Genomic DNA, 16,457 nt, shown 5'->3' with positions numbered 1-16,457 from the left:
TAGAGTTTGTTTCCATACAAAACCATTGTTGCTATTCGGTGCCTTGGCGTATTAGGCCTGGTGTGGTGACTCACATCTTTAATCCAAGCACTCAGGAGGTAGAAGCAGGAGGATCTCTGTGAGTTTGAGGCCAGCCTAATATACATAGCAAGTTCTAGGCCAAACAGGACTATATAGAAAGATCTTGTTTCAAAATCAAAACAAAACAAAGAAACCCTCAAAACCAAAACAGAACTTTGGGATCTCTGTACTAATTTAAGAATCATTTTATCAATTCCTGATTAAAAAAAAAAAATCTCTGTAGGTTTATGTCTGAGGTTTTGGGACATCTTCAAGACAGTTAGAAACCCTTTGGAACTCAGGTCCACAAACATGGTAGCTCCCCATGGACCCCAGTCTCCTTTAACTCTTCCCAGCAAAGTTTTGTAGCAGAGTGTGGCTGTTCTTTTGCAAAAATGTCCTACTTTTTGGCTTTAGATGCTATTATATTTTTACTTTTAAATTACTGTGTGTGTGTGCGCGCGCGTGTGTGCGTGTGTGCATGCAAGCATGCATGTGTGTCTGTGGTAGTTTGAATGAGAATGACCCCTTCTAGACTCATGTATCGGAACCCTCAGTCACTAGGGAGAGTGGCACTATTTGAAAGGCTGTAGACCACTCAGCTCCTTCTCCAACACCATGTCAGCTTGTGTTCCATCAGGCTTTCCGCCATGATGATAATGGACTAACCTCTGAAACTGGAGCAAGCCCCTACTTAAATGCTTTCTCTTGTAAGAGTTACCTTGGTCTTCACAGCAATAGAACACTCACTGAAACAGAGGCCCTGGCATCGATCCAGTGTTGTGCACATATCAGACAAGAGCTCTACCACTAACATTTGCCCTATATGTCCTCTGCAGCCCAGGCTGGCCTGTGCTATAATCCTCTTGCCTCAGTCTCCCACAGAGCTGGCATTACATGCCAGTATTATCGGACTAGCTTAGATTTTTATTATAAATTCCATTTTCTGACAGGTTCCATAGCACGCAGATTACAGTGACTTGTAGGTCTGTTGAGATGGCTCAGTGGGTAAAGGCACTTGTCACCAAGCCTGAGGACCTAAAGTTGGCTGGTCTCTACTATCTCTCATGACTTTGACATTTGAGTGGAAGCTGGCAGGTCATTTTGAAGACTGCCCCCCCCCCCAGAGGGCTTGTTGCTGTCCCTCATCGTTAGATCAGGCCTCTCTGCAGAGTGAGGCCAGGCCTCTCAGAGCTCCGCCCCGGACAGACCCACCTGTAGGGTGCAGAGGACAGGCCAAGCCACACCCTGCGTCAGCTTCCTTCCCTGCTGTTTGACACAGTCTCAGCTCTCCTCATTCTTCCCCTGTGCACAGTCAAGTATGCCACTCAGAAGCCAAAGCCATGAGGCTGGCTATGGATCTCTGCAGACCATGATGCCACACCTCCCTGTAGACCTGGCAGCAGCTGCATCTTACAGGCAGGTGGATGGCCTGTATCAGCCATACACCCCTGAGCATGTGACAGTTCAAGCCCGGCCCAATCTCCCACAGGCCACAGATGCTATAGATTTTCCTCTCCCACCAGGCACCACCACATCATGACTTAGGGCTCTGAGACTCAGCTCCAAGGAACCAACCAATTTGGGGGCACAGGAAACGCCACCAGATCATGAACTCTTGTGAGTTGGCTTTTGAGCAAGGCTCTGTGTGATCTTGTGGTCTCAGGTCTGAGCCAGGCCGCAGTGGACTCGAGGCTACCATCGCTCAATTACCACAGCACCTCTCTCTCTATGCTTCCCACGAAAGCAAGATTAATAATATCCAACCTAAGACTATATCAAGTAATTACACCTTTTAGTGCACCTGGTAATTTTAATCCAGCTGGTACTAGCAGTCAATCAAACTGCCATAAAAGAGCTTCAGAATGTGCTAATGACTTGCTCACTCTGTCAGGCATCATAGGGGTGCACTCAACTCTTGGCACAAGAATGGTACGTGGAACAGCCTTACAGCTTATCCATGCCACTCAGCTTCTCTAAGGGCTGTGCTTCTCCTTACAGGCCAGCTTCTCTACACAGCTCAACTTTTCTCCAGAGCTTGGTTTCTCATGCAGTTATCTTTTCCACAGGGTTGGGTTTCTCTACAAGGCTGAGCTTTACCACAGAGCTGGGCTTTCTTCTCCACACAGCTTTTCTGTAGAGTGAGGCTGCTCCTCAGAAATGGGCTTCCCTGCAGACCTGGGCTTCACACAGCTTCACCTCATACTGACTCCTGTAACACAGATGCGCCTTTTGAAACTTTTGAAGTTTCTGGCTCACTAACACCATCCGGGAGAGGAGACTAAGCCATAGCACCGCCAGCCTGCCAGGAATAAGTTCACTGTCTCTGAAGACAGTAAAGAACTTCAGTGCCCGTTTCCAAATGCACAGTGGCCTTAAGACAACAGCATACTCACTGTAGGATCCAGACACAGGGTCATCACTGTGGCCCAGTAGGCGCTGGATCCCATCTGTGTCATTGCTGGCGACACTGGCTCCATACGGCTTTCTTAGGGTCTCACACACCTGTTGGGCTGCTGTGGCCCTTCTATACACCCAACATGAGGGAGCTCATGGCCACTGGAGACAGTTGGGGGACGTGGGTAGATGTGGTGGGTCACAGCTGAGGCCCTCCCAGGAACTTCTGGCCACAGGGGCAGAGGTACAGTCACAGAGGATTATGTATTGGGTGACCGGCTTCTGATAATAAGCATGTGAAGTGTCCTGGGAAACCAGATGACTTTCAATGTTCACACATAAAACCATGAAGCTATTGGGTTTTAGTCCTGGAAATACCTTGTTGGGTGCTCTGTTCACCACCAACCACGTGTGCGGCATCTGAGCTTCTCTGCAGGACAGGAATTCTTGGGGCAAAAGCACATGGGCCAAGGCCAGTACTGCAACTAGCGGGGAGGGAGGGTCTCAGCTTGTCATGGCCACATGTGTATAGGTGTCCGTGGAGACAACAGAGACCTTCCTATGGTGTTCTCCACTGAGGCCTACACCCTACGCAGGGAGCTCAGCAGAAGATGGTGAGTATGGTAGGGATGCCTGTAGCTCGGCGCTTACCTCATCTGAGAAGAGGCTGCCTTCACCCACAATGCAGATGGTGCCCTAGCTAGCTTTAACCATCAGCTTGGCATAGCCTAGAGTCACTTAAGAAGAATGACCCAACTGAGGGGTTTCCCAGATTAGATCTGACTACAGACATGTTTGTGGGGGGTTGTCTTAATCGAAGATGACACAGGGGAGCCAACCCACGGTGGGCAGCACCACTCCTGGGCAGCTGTTCCTGGACTATGTAAGAAAGCTAGCTAAGATGAGCTTAAGGGCAGACCAGCAGATAGAACTCTTCCATGGTTCCTGCTTTTCAGTTCTCGCTTGCATTCCTGCCCGGGCTTTACCTCAATGAGGGACTATGGGGTGTATCCCACTGGTCAGAGTGTTTTTATCACAGCAACAGGAATCGAACGAGGCCAGAAGATATACAGTGCCTCTCGAGCACTGGTCCTGGCCGAGATGTGGAGTCACAGAGAGATAGTGCGGGCCCAGGGGTTTATCACAGTATTCTGCAGTAGGAAGGCAGTGACCCCTCCTGAGTCAGCGGCTGACAGCTGGTCAGGAAGGGGCAGACACAGCTGCCCCTTTGAGCACAGGAAGAGTCTCCTGCTGCTAGGCCATGCCCAGAGAGTCATGAGGTCACCAGACTAGCCCAAAAGTCAAGATCTGACTAGTCAGAAAAAGACACAGAATGTTCTAGACTGAAGGAGGCCCTGCTTTGAAGAATCTTGCTCTCATATGTGATCACTGCTCTTGCATGATTTGGGGGCCCATTTATTGTGATGTGCCTCAGCTTGTCTGCATGTTTGGGTTGGTCCCCTCAGGAAAGGTAAAAGCAAGCAAAGAGATCCATGTCGAGAGGATCTGTCCAGTGAGGCTGCACTATGGAAAAGCTAGCATTGCACCGTCATCCTAGAGCAATAAAGAGCTCATCGAAGAGCAAGCATGGAAAACAAGGAAGTGAATATAGTCACCTTCTCTGTACAACCCACCAGAATCAAAGGCAGACGCCTCACTCTCACGTCAAAGTTTTCAAATACCGTGCCTGAAGTTTGCAGCAGTGTGCCCTACTGGAAGTAAGAGCAGCAGGGGTGCAGGGGTGGGGTGGGGCGGGGAGACAGGCCACACAAAATTGAGTGGAGTAGCTCTGGAGCAGGCAAGGGCCATCGACCACACAGGCTGCTAAATGATATTCACACTGGACTATAAACATTGTGTTCACATCTGGCTTATGTGACAGACACTCCTAGAAGCAAGCAAGCTGGGACCCAAAGAAAAGGTAGACGCAGAAGGAGGCGGCTGGAAGCTGCTCTGTGAGAGCCTCACAGCATATTCGCCAACACGCCTCAGTGGCACGTGACTTGCACTCATTTTGAAATGACCTTGGAGACATCCAAGACACTGGGGGAAGACACTGGCTCTTCCCCAAGTCTCTTCCAGAAAAGGATTCAAAGCTATGGTTGCTCCCCACAGAAAATGATTGTGAACGTGGCCTGTGCAACTGATTAGCGGACTGTTCACTGCGGGCCACTCTGTGAGGTGGAAGGTGCAGTGGGCAGGGCCAGGCCAACAACAGGAGAGCAGATACAGGTCAACAAGGAGGCATCGGGGTTCTAGATGCCCTGCCCAGCCCAGCCCAGCCCAGCCCAGCCGAGTCACCAGGTGTGTCCTGAGGATACTGTCCCCAATTGCATTTACACAAAAGATCCACCTACCGCTCCAAGCATGATCCTGAAGATCAGCCAGCGGAAGCCCCAGAGGACAATTCGGGATGTAGGGGTGTGCTTGGGGAGGCGGGACAGCGTCCAGAGGGGGCACAGAAAGATTCCCAGGAATCCTGTCTCCAGCAGCTGTGACTCCCATCCTGCAGGCACAAGGGGACACACAAAGAGGAAGGTCAATAGAGTCAAACGTTTACAAAGCAATCACCCCAAGCCCAGCCTGACCAAGAAGACCTTAAAATGAGACACGAGACAGGCAAACGTCACCGTGTCATCACAGGAAACAAGATGCAGGGCTCTGAGTAGGGCGACCCAGAGCCTGGACCAGGGAACTCTGCGGCTGCGCCAGGTGCCCTACTTGCACAACAGGGACCTGTGTGGCCCAGTTCAGATGATGCTTACTATCTTGTGTGGGATGCAGCGTAACCTGAGCCGCACACATGGGTGTGCACTGCCAAGGGGTCTTTGTGGGAAACCTGTTTGTTTGGTTGGTTGTTTTTGTTTTTGAGACAGAGTCTCTCTGTGTAGCCTTGACTGTCCTGGACTCGCTTTGTAGACCAGGCTGGCCTTGAACTCACAGAGATCTGCCTGCTTCTGCCTCCCAGAGTGTTGGGATTAAAGGCGTGCGCCACCACACCTGGCTGGAAAGCCTTTTGTTTTTATGTTTATGTGAAAAATCACAGCTCTGAATGTCCTCCCCAAGGAATGTTTGTCAGCACAGGTGCAGGTACAACACATGACAAACTCTCTGGGAGGGTGGATCCCACTCAGGCCCAGGTCAAATGAGTCAGGCAAAGCTGGCAGGCAGGGATCAGTAAACCCCAAGTGGTTTGTGAGCTCTCACGAGGGCAGACTCCTATGTGGCTGTGTTCTGCTACTCTTCTAGTGGGGACTCAGCACAAGAAATGCCATGAGAACAGCGCACGGTGAACCCCATTCCCAGAGACTACAAGAGGGGAGGCCTGTGGCAGAGAAGGCCCCACTGCTGGCATCGCTTTCGCCATCTGAGTGGTGACTCCAAGGTGCCAGGGATGCTCTCTCCCCATGAGGGAGGTCTCAGGATACCACGCAGGGCTGAGCTATTATCCCCTTGTACTGACAACCGGCCACTCACAGTGACAGCAGTAAGTATGCACATGAGCACCTCCCAGAGGAAGGGACAGTTAGGAAGGACAACAGGGAGCTCCCGTGCTGCTTTCTTCTATACATGTTAGTTTAGAATTAAAAGCTTATAAAATAGCTAACTAGCATGAAGTTATGATGCAGTAGGAAATGGGTACATGTGAGCACCACACTGACAGAACCAGTAATAGACTTAACAGATACACGGGACCAGGCATACATTTCCCAGAACAACTCCTCACAGGTCACGGTCCTCTGCAGGCAGAGGCTGCACAGCACCATTGTCGCCATGGCATGGGGCAGGGCCATCTACGGTGCTCTCCCCAAGTGGCCAAAGTTGTGTGTAGTGTGTGTCAAAGCAGGTGAGGGAGGTGCTACCCCTCCCAAACCCACACCAGCTAACCACCAGGAAGACAAAGGCCAGGCACTGTGCACAGGTCTCCACGGACTCTGACAGCACGCCAAAGCACGGGGAGATAAAAGGCGTCAGCCTGCAGCAGCTGAAATGTGGGGTCCTGGGTCAGCAAAAATCGACAAAGAAAAACATAGGGGAAACTGAGGAAGTAGTGTGTGGGCATCAATTCATTAATTAGGAACATGGTGAAGCACACACATGTATGCGTGTGAGGCACTAACCACAAGTGATTTGGTGTCAAAAATTGTGGGGGCTGGGTATATTTTCACAATATTACTGTAGATATCTGTCTCTGTCTCTGTCTTTCTCTCGCCCCCCTCCACCAACGGGTTCCTCTGTGTAGCCCTGGTTGTCCTGGACTCACTTTGTAGACCAGGCTGGCCTCAACTCACAGAGCTCTGTCCACCTCTGTCTCCCGAGTACTGGGATTAAAGGCGTGCGCCTTTAGATCTCAATAGCTCTAAAACAGAAAATCCATTCCTGAAGATCAGGATCCTGTCATTGTACTGTGCTCCCCTCCCTCCCAGCCCACCCCCCTTCTGCCCCCACCATGTACTCCTCACGCAGCACCCTCAAAGGACTGCCCCCATAAAGCCACAGGCTCTGCTTGGCTTCATGTCCCCTGCTAGTCCCCTGGAGAGTCTGCTGTCCCTTCTCTGCCTATGCTAGGGTTTTCATTGGTCCATTTCAATGGGTGTCTCCTTGGAAACCATCCACTTGAGGAGAGTGTAGCTAGCAGAGTGACAAGCCATGGGCTGGTTCTGACAGGCACTGCCTGCTCTGGGAGCTACAGTGGATAGACAAGCAGTAGTGACTGCTTCAGTGGGGGCTGACGCTGGGCTGTGGCCACAGTAGCTGGAATGTGCCAGGCTGGAGAGCCACACGTGTCAGGTAGAGCTGGGCCTCTTGGGCCGAGCTTTCCTGCTCTTGGCATTAGTCCAAGGCTGAGCATTTGTGAATTGTCACTAAAGGGCGGAGGGAGAGCTACAAACCCAGGAAAAGAAGCAAGGCCCCCATTTAATGGCAATACTGCCACTTCCAAAGTCTGGGACGGGATGGCTTCCAGGTACCTTCAGCCTGGCTGCTTCTGTTTCTGTCCATGCCCAGCGGAGGAGCTTGTGTCTCTCTGTACACTGTATGATTTAACCCTGTCCTGCTTGCACTCAAAAAAATGTGCTAAATAAGACCCCTCCCTCCCACACACACATACTGAGTCCCCCTTTCCACCTGGCTGCTTCCCCCTGCACAACAACCCCTCTGGTTTTTCCTTGGGATAATCTGCATAGGTTTGGGATACATTTCACATGGCTGTGTCTGATACCCCATGCAATTTCATGGCTGGTGGTGTCTGTGGAGCAAGAAAGTGTTTGGTAAACACTGCAAGAGCTGCTAGCAGCATCCATTTTGAGGAAGAACCTTAAAGATTGCATGTTCTAATTCCCTCCTCTCCCGGGCAGCTAAAAGAGCTCAGAAGCCCAGAGGTCACAGAGCAAAACTGGAGCCACAGAGTGAGTATACTCCATACCGTATCTAGCAAGCAGCACACCAATTTGCCCCACACCCACCAAACTGCCCACCCCTTGCCGGAACCCCTTTGCTAGCCCCGGGGCAGGGTAGAGCTGGCACCGTGACAAGGTGCCACACATACACATTCTCAGAGCTTTTAGGGGACACATTCCCCAGAGCTTAGAGCCTGCCTAATTGCCACCTCGATCTGTAGACATAGGAATGGAATTTTAACATGCAGCGCAGTGAGTGACACCAATCAAAGTGATTGATACATAATGGCAGAACCCAGAAATGCATCCAAGTGCCAAGAGAAGCAGGGTGACAGGGCTGGGGGTGGGGTGCATGATAGACAGGGCAGGGTGACAAAAGACAAGCTGTCTATAACAGGAAGGAGGGTGTGTGTGAGGGTCCCCCCCAGTGGCCTTCAGAGGGGATGGGACGTTCCTGTCCTCCTTGGTTAGACATCGCTGAGCCAAGGCCTGGGGAGCTATTCTAACTGGCCCCTCTGCCTTGCCCCGGTTCATGCAGTGGCCTGTGGCTCACTGGTGTCTTTCTGATGGATGCTGGGGCTGCCCTGGTGGCAGTAGCCTGTGACAGACACCAGGGGAGGGAAGGGGTGCTACACTCCCACCTGCCTGTCTTATTTGCCTGGATCTATGGTGTCTCAGCAGCTGCACCATGTGCACAAGGAAGGCCATTGTCCTCCACTTCAGCATTGCAGGAGATGAGTCCCCAGAAAAAATAAATAACCAGCACATTGCCAAGAGCCGAGTGACCCGGTGAGGGTGGGTGGGGGGGTAGCCACTCTTGCCCAGTGTACCAAATTGGTATGCAGTGGACAGAGTCAGGATGGCGCCTTCTACAGGAGACAGGCGGCTATATCGGTGAACAAACAGGACCCTGTGCAACTGCATTCTCAACAGCCCCCTCCAACTGCCTGTGCCTGTGAGCCAAGGCTTCTTTACAGGGGCAGCTAGAAAGGGCCTGGCCTACTGTCCAGGTCTCTGGGGACAGTGCTGTTCTGGCCTAGTTCGCACTTCAGGTAATAGGGACACAGTCTCAACCAGTGGCATGTCAGGCAGCTGTCAGGAGAGGCCCATGAGGGCTCCTGAGTGACAGCACTGTGTGGACTGTTTTCCTGTGGTGACATAAAGCTGGTTCTAGAACCTTCTCTGCCAGTGTCTGCCTCTTTCATTTCCAGTCACGTAGCTGAACCAGTTGTACCTAGGAAGTTGTACATGTGGAAGTCGCAACCTCTCAACACAGCTTAGAGAAGCTCTCCACTCAGAGCTGTTTCTTGGGGTACGGGCAAAAGGCTTGGGTGGCCCAGGAGTCATCCTCATTGGATATCAGAGATGAGATCAGATGTACTAGGGTATGCGTGTGAAAATCATCTGTTTAAGAGAGACCGCTAGAGGAGCGCTTGCTGCGAACACGCACGAGGCCCAGGTAAGATCGCCAACACCACACCCACGGACTGAGCACCATGGTACACGCTTGTTAATTGCAGCACTCTGGAGGTGGAGGCAGGAGGACTAGGAATCCAAGTCATTCCCAGCTATGGAGTGAATTTAGGCCAGTTTGGAGAGCTTAGGGAGACCCTGTTTCAAGAGTAAGAGACGAGTGGAAGAGAGTGAGAACCAACGATGGGACAGGGGAAGCAAGTGGGGGTGGGGTGGAGAATGAATAGCTATTTCAACATGAATCTTCCCAGTTACCTATGGAAATGGCCGAGATGCTGAACAGTGGGGAAGAAAGATGTGACACCACCAGGGGTAGTGGCAGCCCAGGCAACCTGGCCACATCTCCATGCTGGGTCTGAGGAAAGCCTCCAGGTGTGTCTCACTTTCCTGCCTGGGATTCACTGTGATCACTGTGGTTTCCTAAGCTCAAAGCCAACTCTGTAGCTGGCCTACCTTCCTCCAAGCCTGGGCGAGGAAGAGCACACTGCTGTGGACTCACAGGAAGATGTGGTTCCCCCTGAACTAAATTTCTAAGTGCAAACACTAGAGGCACGGAAAAAACAAAACAAAACAAAAAAAAAAATGGAAGCAGAGACCATATAGTTTCTCAACTCAAGGTAACCAGACCCAGGAGCTTCTTCATCTGGGCTCAGGTGTCTACAGAGACTGGACACAAGCAGGAGAAAACAGACGTAAGGCAGAGCCAATAAGGCAGAAGATTCTAGACCCCAGAGACTGCAAGTGGGTGGAGAAGCAGATGCAGTAAGATCTAGCTGGGCCCTACTCCTTGGCTCGGCTCTACATTACTTGTTCTCAAATAAAGCCAATCAACGGTGCTGGCTCCTCTGCTCACTGGCATCAAAGAAAGAAGAAAGACACCAGGCATCTGCCCAGAGGCCTGGTCTGTGCCTCAGCTGGACAAATGCTGGAAAGAAGGGACACAAGGAGCCAGCAAGAGGAGGTCAGGCAGCTTTATACTGGACAGCTGCCCTGGACAGGGAGGCTGTCTGGCTGAGTGGCTAGGGGATGGAATGGCCTCAGCCTACCAGAGAAGCTCCGCTTTTAGCAACCAGGAAGAAAGGCAGCTTGAGGGGAGGGACAAGAAGAGGTGGGCTCTCAGGACCGCTGACTTGACGAATATGTATGGCAAGTGAGAGGTGGGCATCATTTGGCTGGAAGCAAGGCTGGGGGCCAATCAAGGCCAAAGTACAGCCAAGTCAAGCCGAGGGCCCAACAGTATGGGAGGGGGTGGGAGATTTAGGGGATAGGTAGAAACTTTTGGAAGGCCCCAGTGGTGGGGTGCTATCTAACTAGGTGGGTCAACTACCCTCAAAGGCTGTCTCTTGCTACAGATCACCACGAGCAGGACAGGAGTCATGCCATGGTGTGGTACCAGCTGCCATTCCTGTCATGGGACTAGGCAGCCACGAGAAGAGTAAAGGCCACAGGGGTGACCTGGTACCATGCCGGGGGCTAGACCGGGCAGGCAGCCACTGCCATTCAATGCGAGACATGGTGAAATAGCGCCTGGAGGTAGAGTTAGTTGTGTCAAGGGCCAAACTAACTCCACAAATAAGAAGCAAGATTGAGCCGGGCGTGGCGGCGCACGCCTTTATAATCCCAGCACTTGGGAGGCAGAGGTAGGTGGATCCCTGTGAGTTCGAGGCCAGCCTGGTCTACAAAGCGAGTCCAGGACAGCCAAGATAGCCAAGATAGCAGAGAGAAACCCTGTCTCTAAAAAACAAAACAAAACAAAAACAAACAAACAAAAAACCCCAAAGGAGCCGGGCGTGGTGGCGCATGTCTTTAATCCCAGCACTTGGGAGGCAGAGGCAGGTGGATCGCTGTGAGTTCGAGGCCAGCCTGGTTTACAAAGCGAGTCCAGGACAGCCAAGGCTACACAGAGAAACCCTGCCTCGAAAAAACCAAAACCAACCCCCCCCCCCAAAAAAAAGAAGCGAGATCAGAAGCACCTCAGAGGCCACTTCCCTGAGGTGGCCACTCTAGAAAGGAGATGGCAGCCCGGCTGCATGAGCTAGTCAGAACGACTTCAGAGAGTCAGAAAGAGTAATTAAATATAGTGCAGAAGGATCCTTCAAAAGTGACAGCACCATCCACGTGAGGAATAGGGAATCCATTAGCTCCTTCGTTAAAAACAGGGAGAAGGGGGCAAAGCACTCCCTCCTGACTGGCTGTCACTCCAGCAGTGAGCCGCCCGCCCTCTGCCACCCCAGGGGCTTCTAATGATGGCCCTGGAGGGAGCCCGCAGCTTTTAAAAGTTTCCTTAATTTTCATAGGTTATATTTTAGGAGAAGTTATGAGCTGGCATAGCAAAATTTTTGCTTTGCTCGAGAAGGAAGGGGTGCGGGAAACAGAACTCCATGGGCCGCATGGTGCCCACAGGTGCATGACAAAGCTGGGGGCCTGTGCTAGCTAGCCAAAGCAGTGGCATCATGGGGAGCTCCTCCTAACCCCCAAAGAACCGTAAGACCTACTGCTCTGTGTCTCTGACCTCAGTCTGTGTTCTCCATGGTCTGCAACTGTGACAGGATCTGCTCGATGCCAGGCCTGCAGCATCCCTGCCTCCCTACCCTACCTGCAGCCACAGGTCACGTGGAGGAAGCAGTGTTCTGCTAGCCAGACTTCCAGGAGATCTGGGGACTGGTGCTGTCACATTTTCCAAGTTCTCCTAAGTTTGGGCCTGTGGCTTTTTTCTACATATACTGTTCTGCAAAGTCACGCCTGAGAATTTGTGTTTGTCTTGTTCCATCTGTGATGGAGACCCACTCAACCCAAGGCTTGGGTATTGGTTGATTTTTGTTTTTAGGCAGGGTCTTTCTTGTTCTGTAGTCTACGCATCCTAGATGGATATGAAACTCGCAGTGCGCCCACGGACTCAGCTGAGTGCAGGGACGGCAGACGTGTGCCGCCAGACCCAGGGCAACCCAAGTGTGGAGTGCTGGACAACAGCCACGTTTTTGAAAGCAGAGCTAAGGTCATTGAAGCCATCCTGCAGGCAGCAGGCTTGGGGTATATATGCCATGGCTTCTTTCTCAGGCAGAGCCCCACCAGCAGTTGCCGTGAACATGTGCGGCTCATCACCATCTTGCAGAAACCCCGAAACAATGGCTGACATGCACCCTTGAGGAAATCTTTAGGACAGGAGCCACATCAGATGTTCCTTCTTAACACAGTCCCCACCCATATTAGGACACTCAAAGCGGCCCTTGGGGGTGTGGGAAAGGGACTTCCTACAGAGCCGTCCCCACAGGAAAGGAGCGCTGTGTGTGCAGCCTATCACTTCATCCTACCACCCCCTCCTCCTCCTGCTCTATCTGCAGCTCCACACGGGAATTCCCCACACAGGCACAAACACAGGCCTGTCGGCCCTGACAGCTAGCCGTACATCCCACAAGCAGCGGGGCACACTCTAACTTGCTGAAGGAGGAACAGGGCAGGAGTGGGAGTGTGGTGGGCAAGCCTGGGAAAACTGCCTTGTAGGCAGAGACCAGACCCTTGGAGGAAGGGCTTTTTTTTTTTTTTTTTTTTATTGCCTATGAGTGCTTTATCTGCAGAAGAGGGCATCAGATCACATTATAGATGGTTGTGAGCAATCATGTGGTTGCTGGGAATTGAACTCAGGACCTCTGGAAGAGCAGGCAGCGCCCTTAACCACTGAGAGCCATCTCTCCAGCCCCTAAGGAAGGGCATTTTCTAGTGAGCAGATGTTTCTCAATAGGCTGGCTGCAGGCTTCATGCTGCAAGTAATCATGAAAGCCAGGTGTGCCAGTAATGCCAGCACTTAGGTTGAAACAGGAGGACCGCCCTAAGTTCAGTGTCAAAGGGCCACAGAGAGGGACCCTTTCTTAAAAAGCAAGGGACTATAAGAAAGACATGGACTTACCAGCAACCGCATGCCCGGGCTGTGAAGGTTGGAAGATTGCTAATACACATTTTAAGGATGTCCTTGGGCACTCAGAGAAATAGGAAGTGACCTCCATAACCCACATGCCCTTGTGGTGACCCTTGCAGCAACCCAGTTCCCAGGTGCTTGTTAATGTTCGGTTGCTAGGACAACCAGACTTCCGAGCCACCGGGTGTCCCCCACTGCTTAGATCTCTGCAGGTGTCGCCAGCTAGCCTGGAAATGGGATCCACAGAGGTGACCTCTGCAGCTTTATTGCCTCTGGATAAATACGAATATGTTTCCCCTCAACGGAAATTAGACTTAGCCAGATTTTTTTTTTTGGATTAATATATTCCAAATATTTAACGTATAGATAGCATGCTGAAGGGCACACATTTTCTTGGGCTTTCTCATGTTTCCTGTGTGTGGAAATGAGCTACAGACTGCCTCCAGCCTCAAAACCACAGGCCAGGACCCTAAGGAAGTGTTAGACACCATGGCCCTGTGGCACTGTCTGCAATGCTTGGGTTGGCGTGACATGCTAATGGAGCCACTGGCCAAGCGGGCCTCTGAGATCTAAAGATGTGGCTCATGTGACTGAGGGAGAAATTTAAAAACTTTTAAACTTTAGTTCAACTGGATTTGGGTTTAAGTGGCTATGTGGAGTAGGAGGTCTCCCTGGTGTACAGGTTGGACCCCAACTTCTACCCATCACAGGAGCAGCAGTCCCTGCTTAGGTATGTGTAGTGTGTGTTTCAATGCAGAACCAAGGTTGGACAAACTTGTACACCTTCTCCCCACCCTGGGTGTGCTGTGTGCATAAGAAAAAGCCTATTAATTCCCCTAACTGCAGCCCTGCACCTGCCAGGGGCTCCCAAAGCTGCTGTGGCTCAGTGACATCGATGCCTCCATATGGCATCACCAGCCCAAGACTGAAGAAGTGGGATGTCCCCTCACACCAGGCTGGCCTCAAACTCACAGCTATCCACCTGCCTCTGCCTCCCGAGTACTGGGATTAAAGGTATGCGCCACCACTGGCCAGCCCCTCTTCTCCTTCTTAAAAACAGCCTGGTCTACAAAGCGAGTCCAAGACAGCCAAGGCTACACAGAGAAACTCTGTCTCAATAAACAAACAAACAACAAGAACAAAAGGAGGGAGGGATCAGTTTGCCTGGAAAGTTGGCCAGAAAATATGCCACCACCATATTTTCATTTCAGAGGCCAGGGCAGTCCTGTGAGCCCTTCTTGGAACCCAGGGTGGACACTGCTCCCCCCCCCCAACCTCTGCAGTTCCTTTAGCCCCACCCTCCTGCAGGTCTACAGTGACACTGACATTGGTGCTAGGATAGGCGGTCTGAAGAGGACAGCCCAACTCATAGACCCAGCCTGCACAAGAATAGCTGACTAGTCCAGTGTGTTCCCAGGAGCCATAACTGGACAAGGGTATGTGTGTGGTGCACTGCAGCCATACATTAGGGCTCCGTGGCACGGCCTTACTCAGAGTTTGACAGCCCAAGGCATCCCATTCTTAGTGCTATCAGGAGAAATGTCCAGAAATGCTTTCTTTTGGAGGACTAGTGAAAGGATCCCTTTTTCTTGGGATGAGTAGGCGGAGACAGGGTCTCTCTGTGTAGCCCTGGCTGTTCTGGAACTCGCTCTGTAGACCAGGATGGGCCTGAACTCAGAGATCTGCCTGCCTCTGCCTCCAGAGCACTGGGATTAAAGGCATGCGCCACCATGCCCAGCTAAGGATCACATTTAAGCTAAATCAGATGACATAATTCTCACAGGAAAATGGCCCAGACAGGAAGTGCCCAGTGCCCATGACCCACACTCCTCCCTATACCTATCCTAGGGTCTCCTTTCTTCCTAGGAGCCAAGCCTACCTCACAATGTCCTGGCATCTGAGAGGGCTATGTGGTAGCAATAGACACACACGTTCTTTGCCACATCCCAGGCAAGCTGGCCCTTCCACGTTCCAGCTGAGCACTGTGAGATTAGTGAGGTACAGCCCTGGTTTTACCAGAGAGAACTGGCACACAGGCAGCAACTGAGGAAGCGCCTTCATCCCCGTGTGAAGAGCACCATCCAAGAGAGGCCAGGGCCCAGAGAGCAAAGACAGAAGGAAGCCTACCAGTGCATGCCCACTGCCCCCTCCGCCTCTGCCTCCTATCTGCCCTAAATGAGCCACCTTGCTGTTATCACCACAATGCTCTGCATCACCACACAAAGGCACAGCAACATCAGAGCCCAGTGACCACGGGCTGAGCCCTCTCATGGGAGGCTTTCAGCCAGGACAGGGCAGAGGAGCCTCTTTGGCAGAGCAGCCACTTACCTAAGTCAGGTAGGGAGGCATCCTTTCCTGTCACAGATGGACTGGAAAGGCACTTAATATAAGCCAGACTTCATCCTTTAGACAACTTCTCACCTCTCTCAGCAACAGGACCATGCCCACTGGCCCTGTGCTCACCAGGCCAATCCCCGCATTGGAAGCTCAAACGAAGACTCCACTTCTCCTGGGTTGTCAGTTCCTCACCTAGGCACTGTGTAGCCCGGCCCCCACATCACAGATGACTACCCCCTTACACTTCCATTTACCTCATCACACCAGTCCGTGGGGCCATAACAGGCAGGGAGATCTCTGGACAAGCTGACAGAGCCAGGGGTGGGGGATAGGCTAGCTAGACCCCTGCCATCCTATACCTACTTCCTGAAGACCCACCCTTGCCCCCATCCCCAACACTGCCAGCAGAAACACAGAAAACAGCCTAGAACCTCCCAGTTACATGGCTGACTGACATGGCTCCAGGGCAGTCCTGGAGCAGGTGGCCCTTTGTGCTGTCCTAAGGAAGTGCACTTCCCTGCCAGGAAGAACTCTGGTGACTCTGCTGTGACGACACAGCTTTTCAGGACAGAGGAGCTGACTTGTAGTCAGTGTCCCAGGCCTGAGCCTTAGAAGTGTCCTTGTCCTACTATGAACTTAGGGATGGTTCCTCACACCTTTGACCCCATTGCAGAGAGACAAGCTGCAGGGCCCATGCACTCCTGGTTCCTGGCTGCTGGCCATGACATCTTGCATGCACTGTAAGTTCATTTTCTAAGGTGAGGCTGGCACTGTTTCTCCAAGTGCAAAGCTAGTGTTACAGCATGGTATTGGCTCCCCTGGTGGCTTAGCTGGCACACACCTGACTACCATGAGTCAGGAGGAAGAGGAGCTTGCAG

General features: G+C 51.9%; 1 protein-coding gene across 2 annotated transcripts in view; it reads right to left on the bottom strand.

Moving 5' to 3' along the window:
• The window catches only part of Lmf1 (lipase maturation factor 1), a 77,605-nt gene that overhangs the window by 40,480 nt on the left and 20,668 nt on the right, over positions 1-16,457 (bottom strand). For both annotated transcript variants that reach the window (XM_051167583.1, XM_051167582.1), the window contains one exon: positions 4,815-4,963. In XM_051167583.1, the coding sequence (XP_051023540.1) occupies positions 4,815-4,826 (12 nt within the window). In that variant the 5' untranslated portion in view covers positions 4,827-4,963. The remainder of the gene's footprint in view (positions 1-4,814; positions 4,964-16,457) is intronic.

The sequence above is a fragment of the Acomys russatus genome, chromosome 25 (genome assembly GCF_903995435.1).
Source record: "Acomys russatus chromosome 25, mAcoRus1.1, whole genome shotgun sequence".
In the NCBI taxonomy this organism is placed as follows: Eukaryota; Metazoa; Chordata; class Mammalia; order Rodentia; family Muridae; genus Acomys; species Acomys russatus.
Note: the sequence above shows the minus strand (reverse complement) of the source record. Positions and strands in the feature narration are given on the sequence as shown.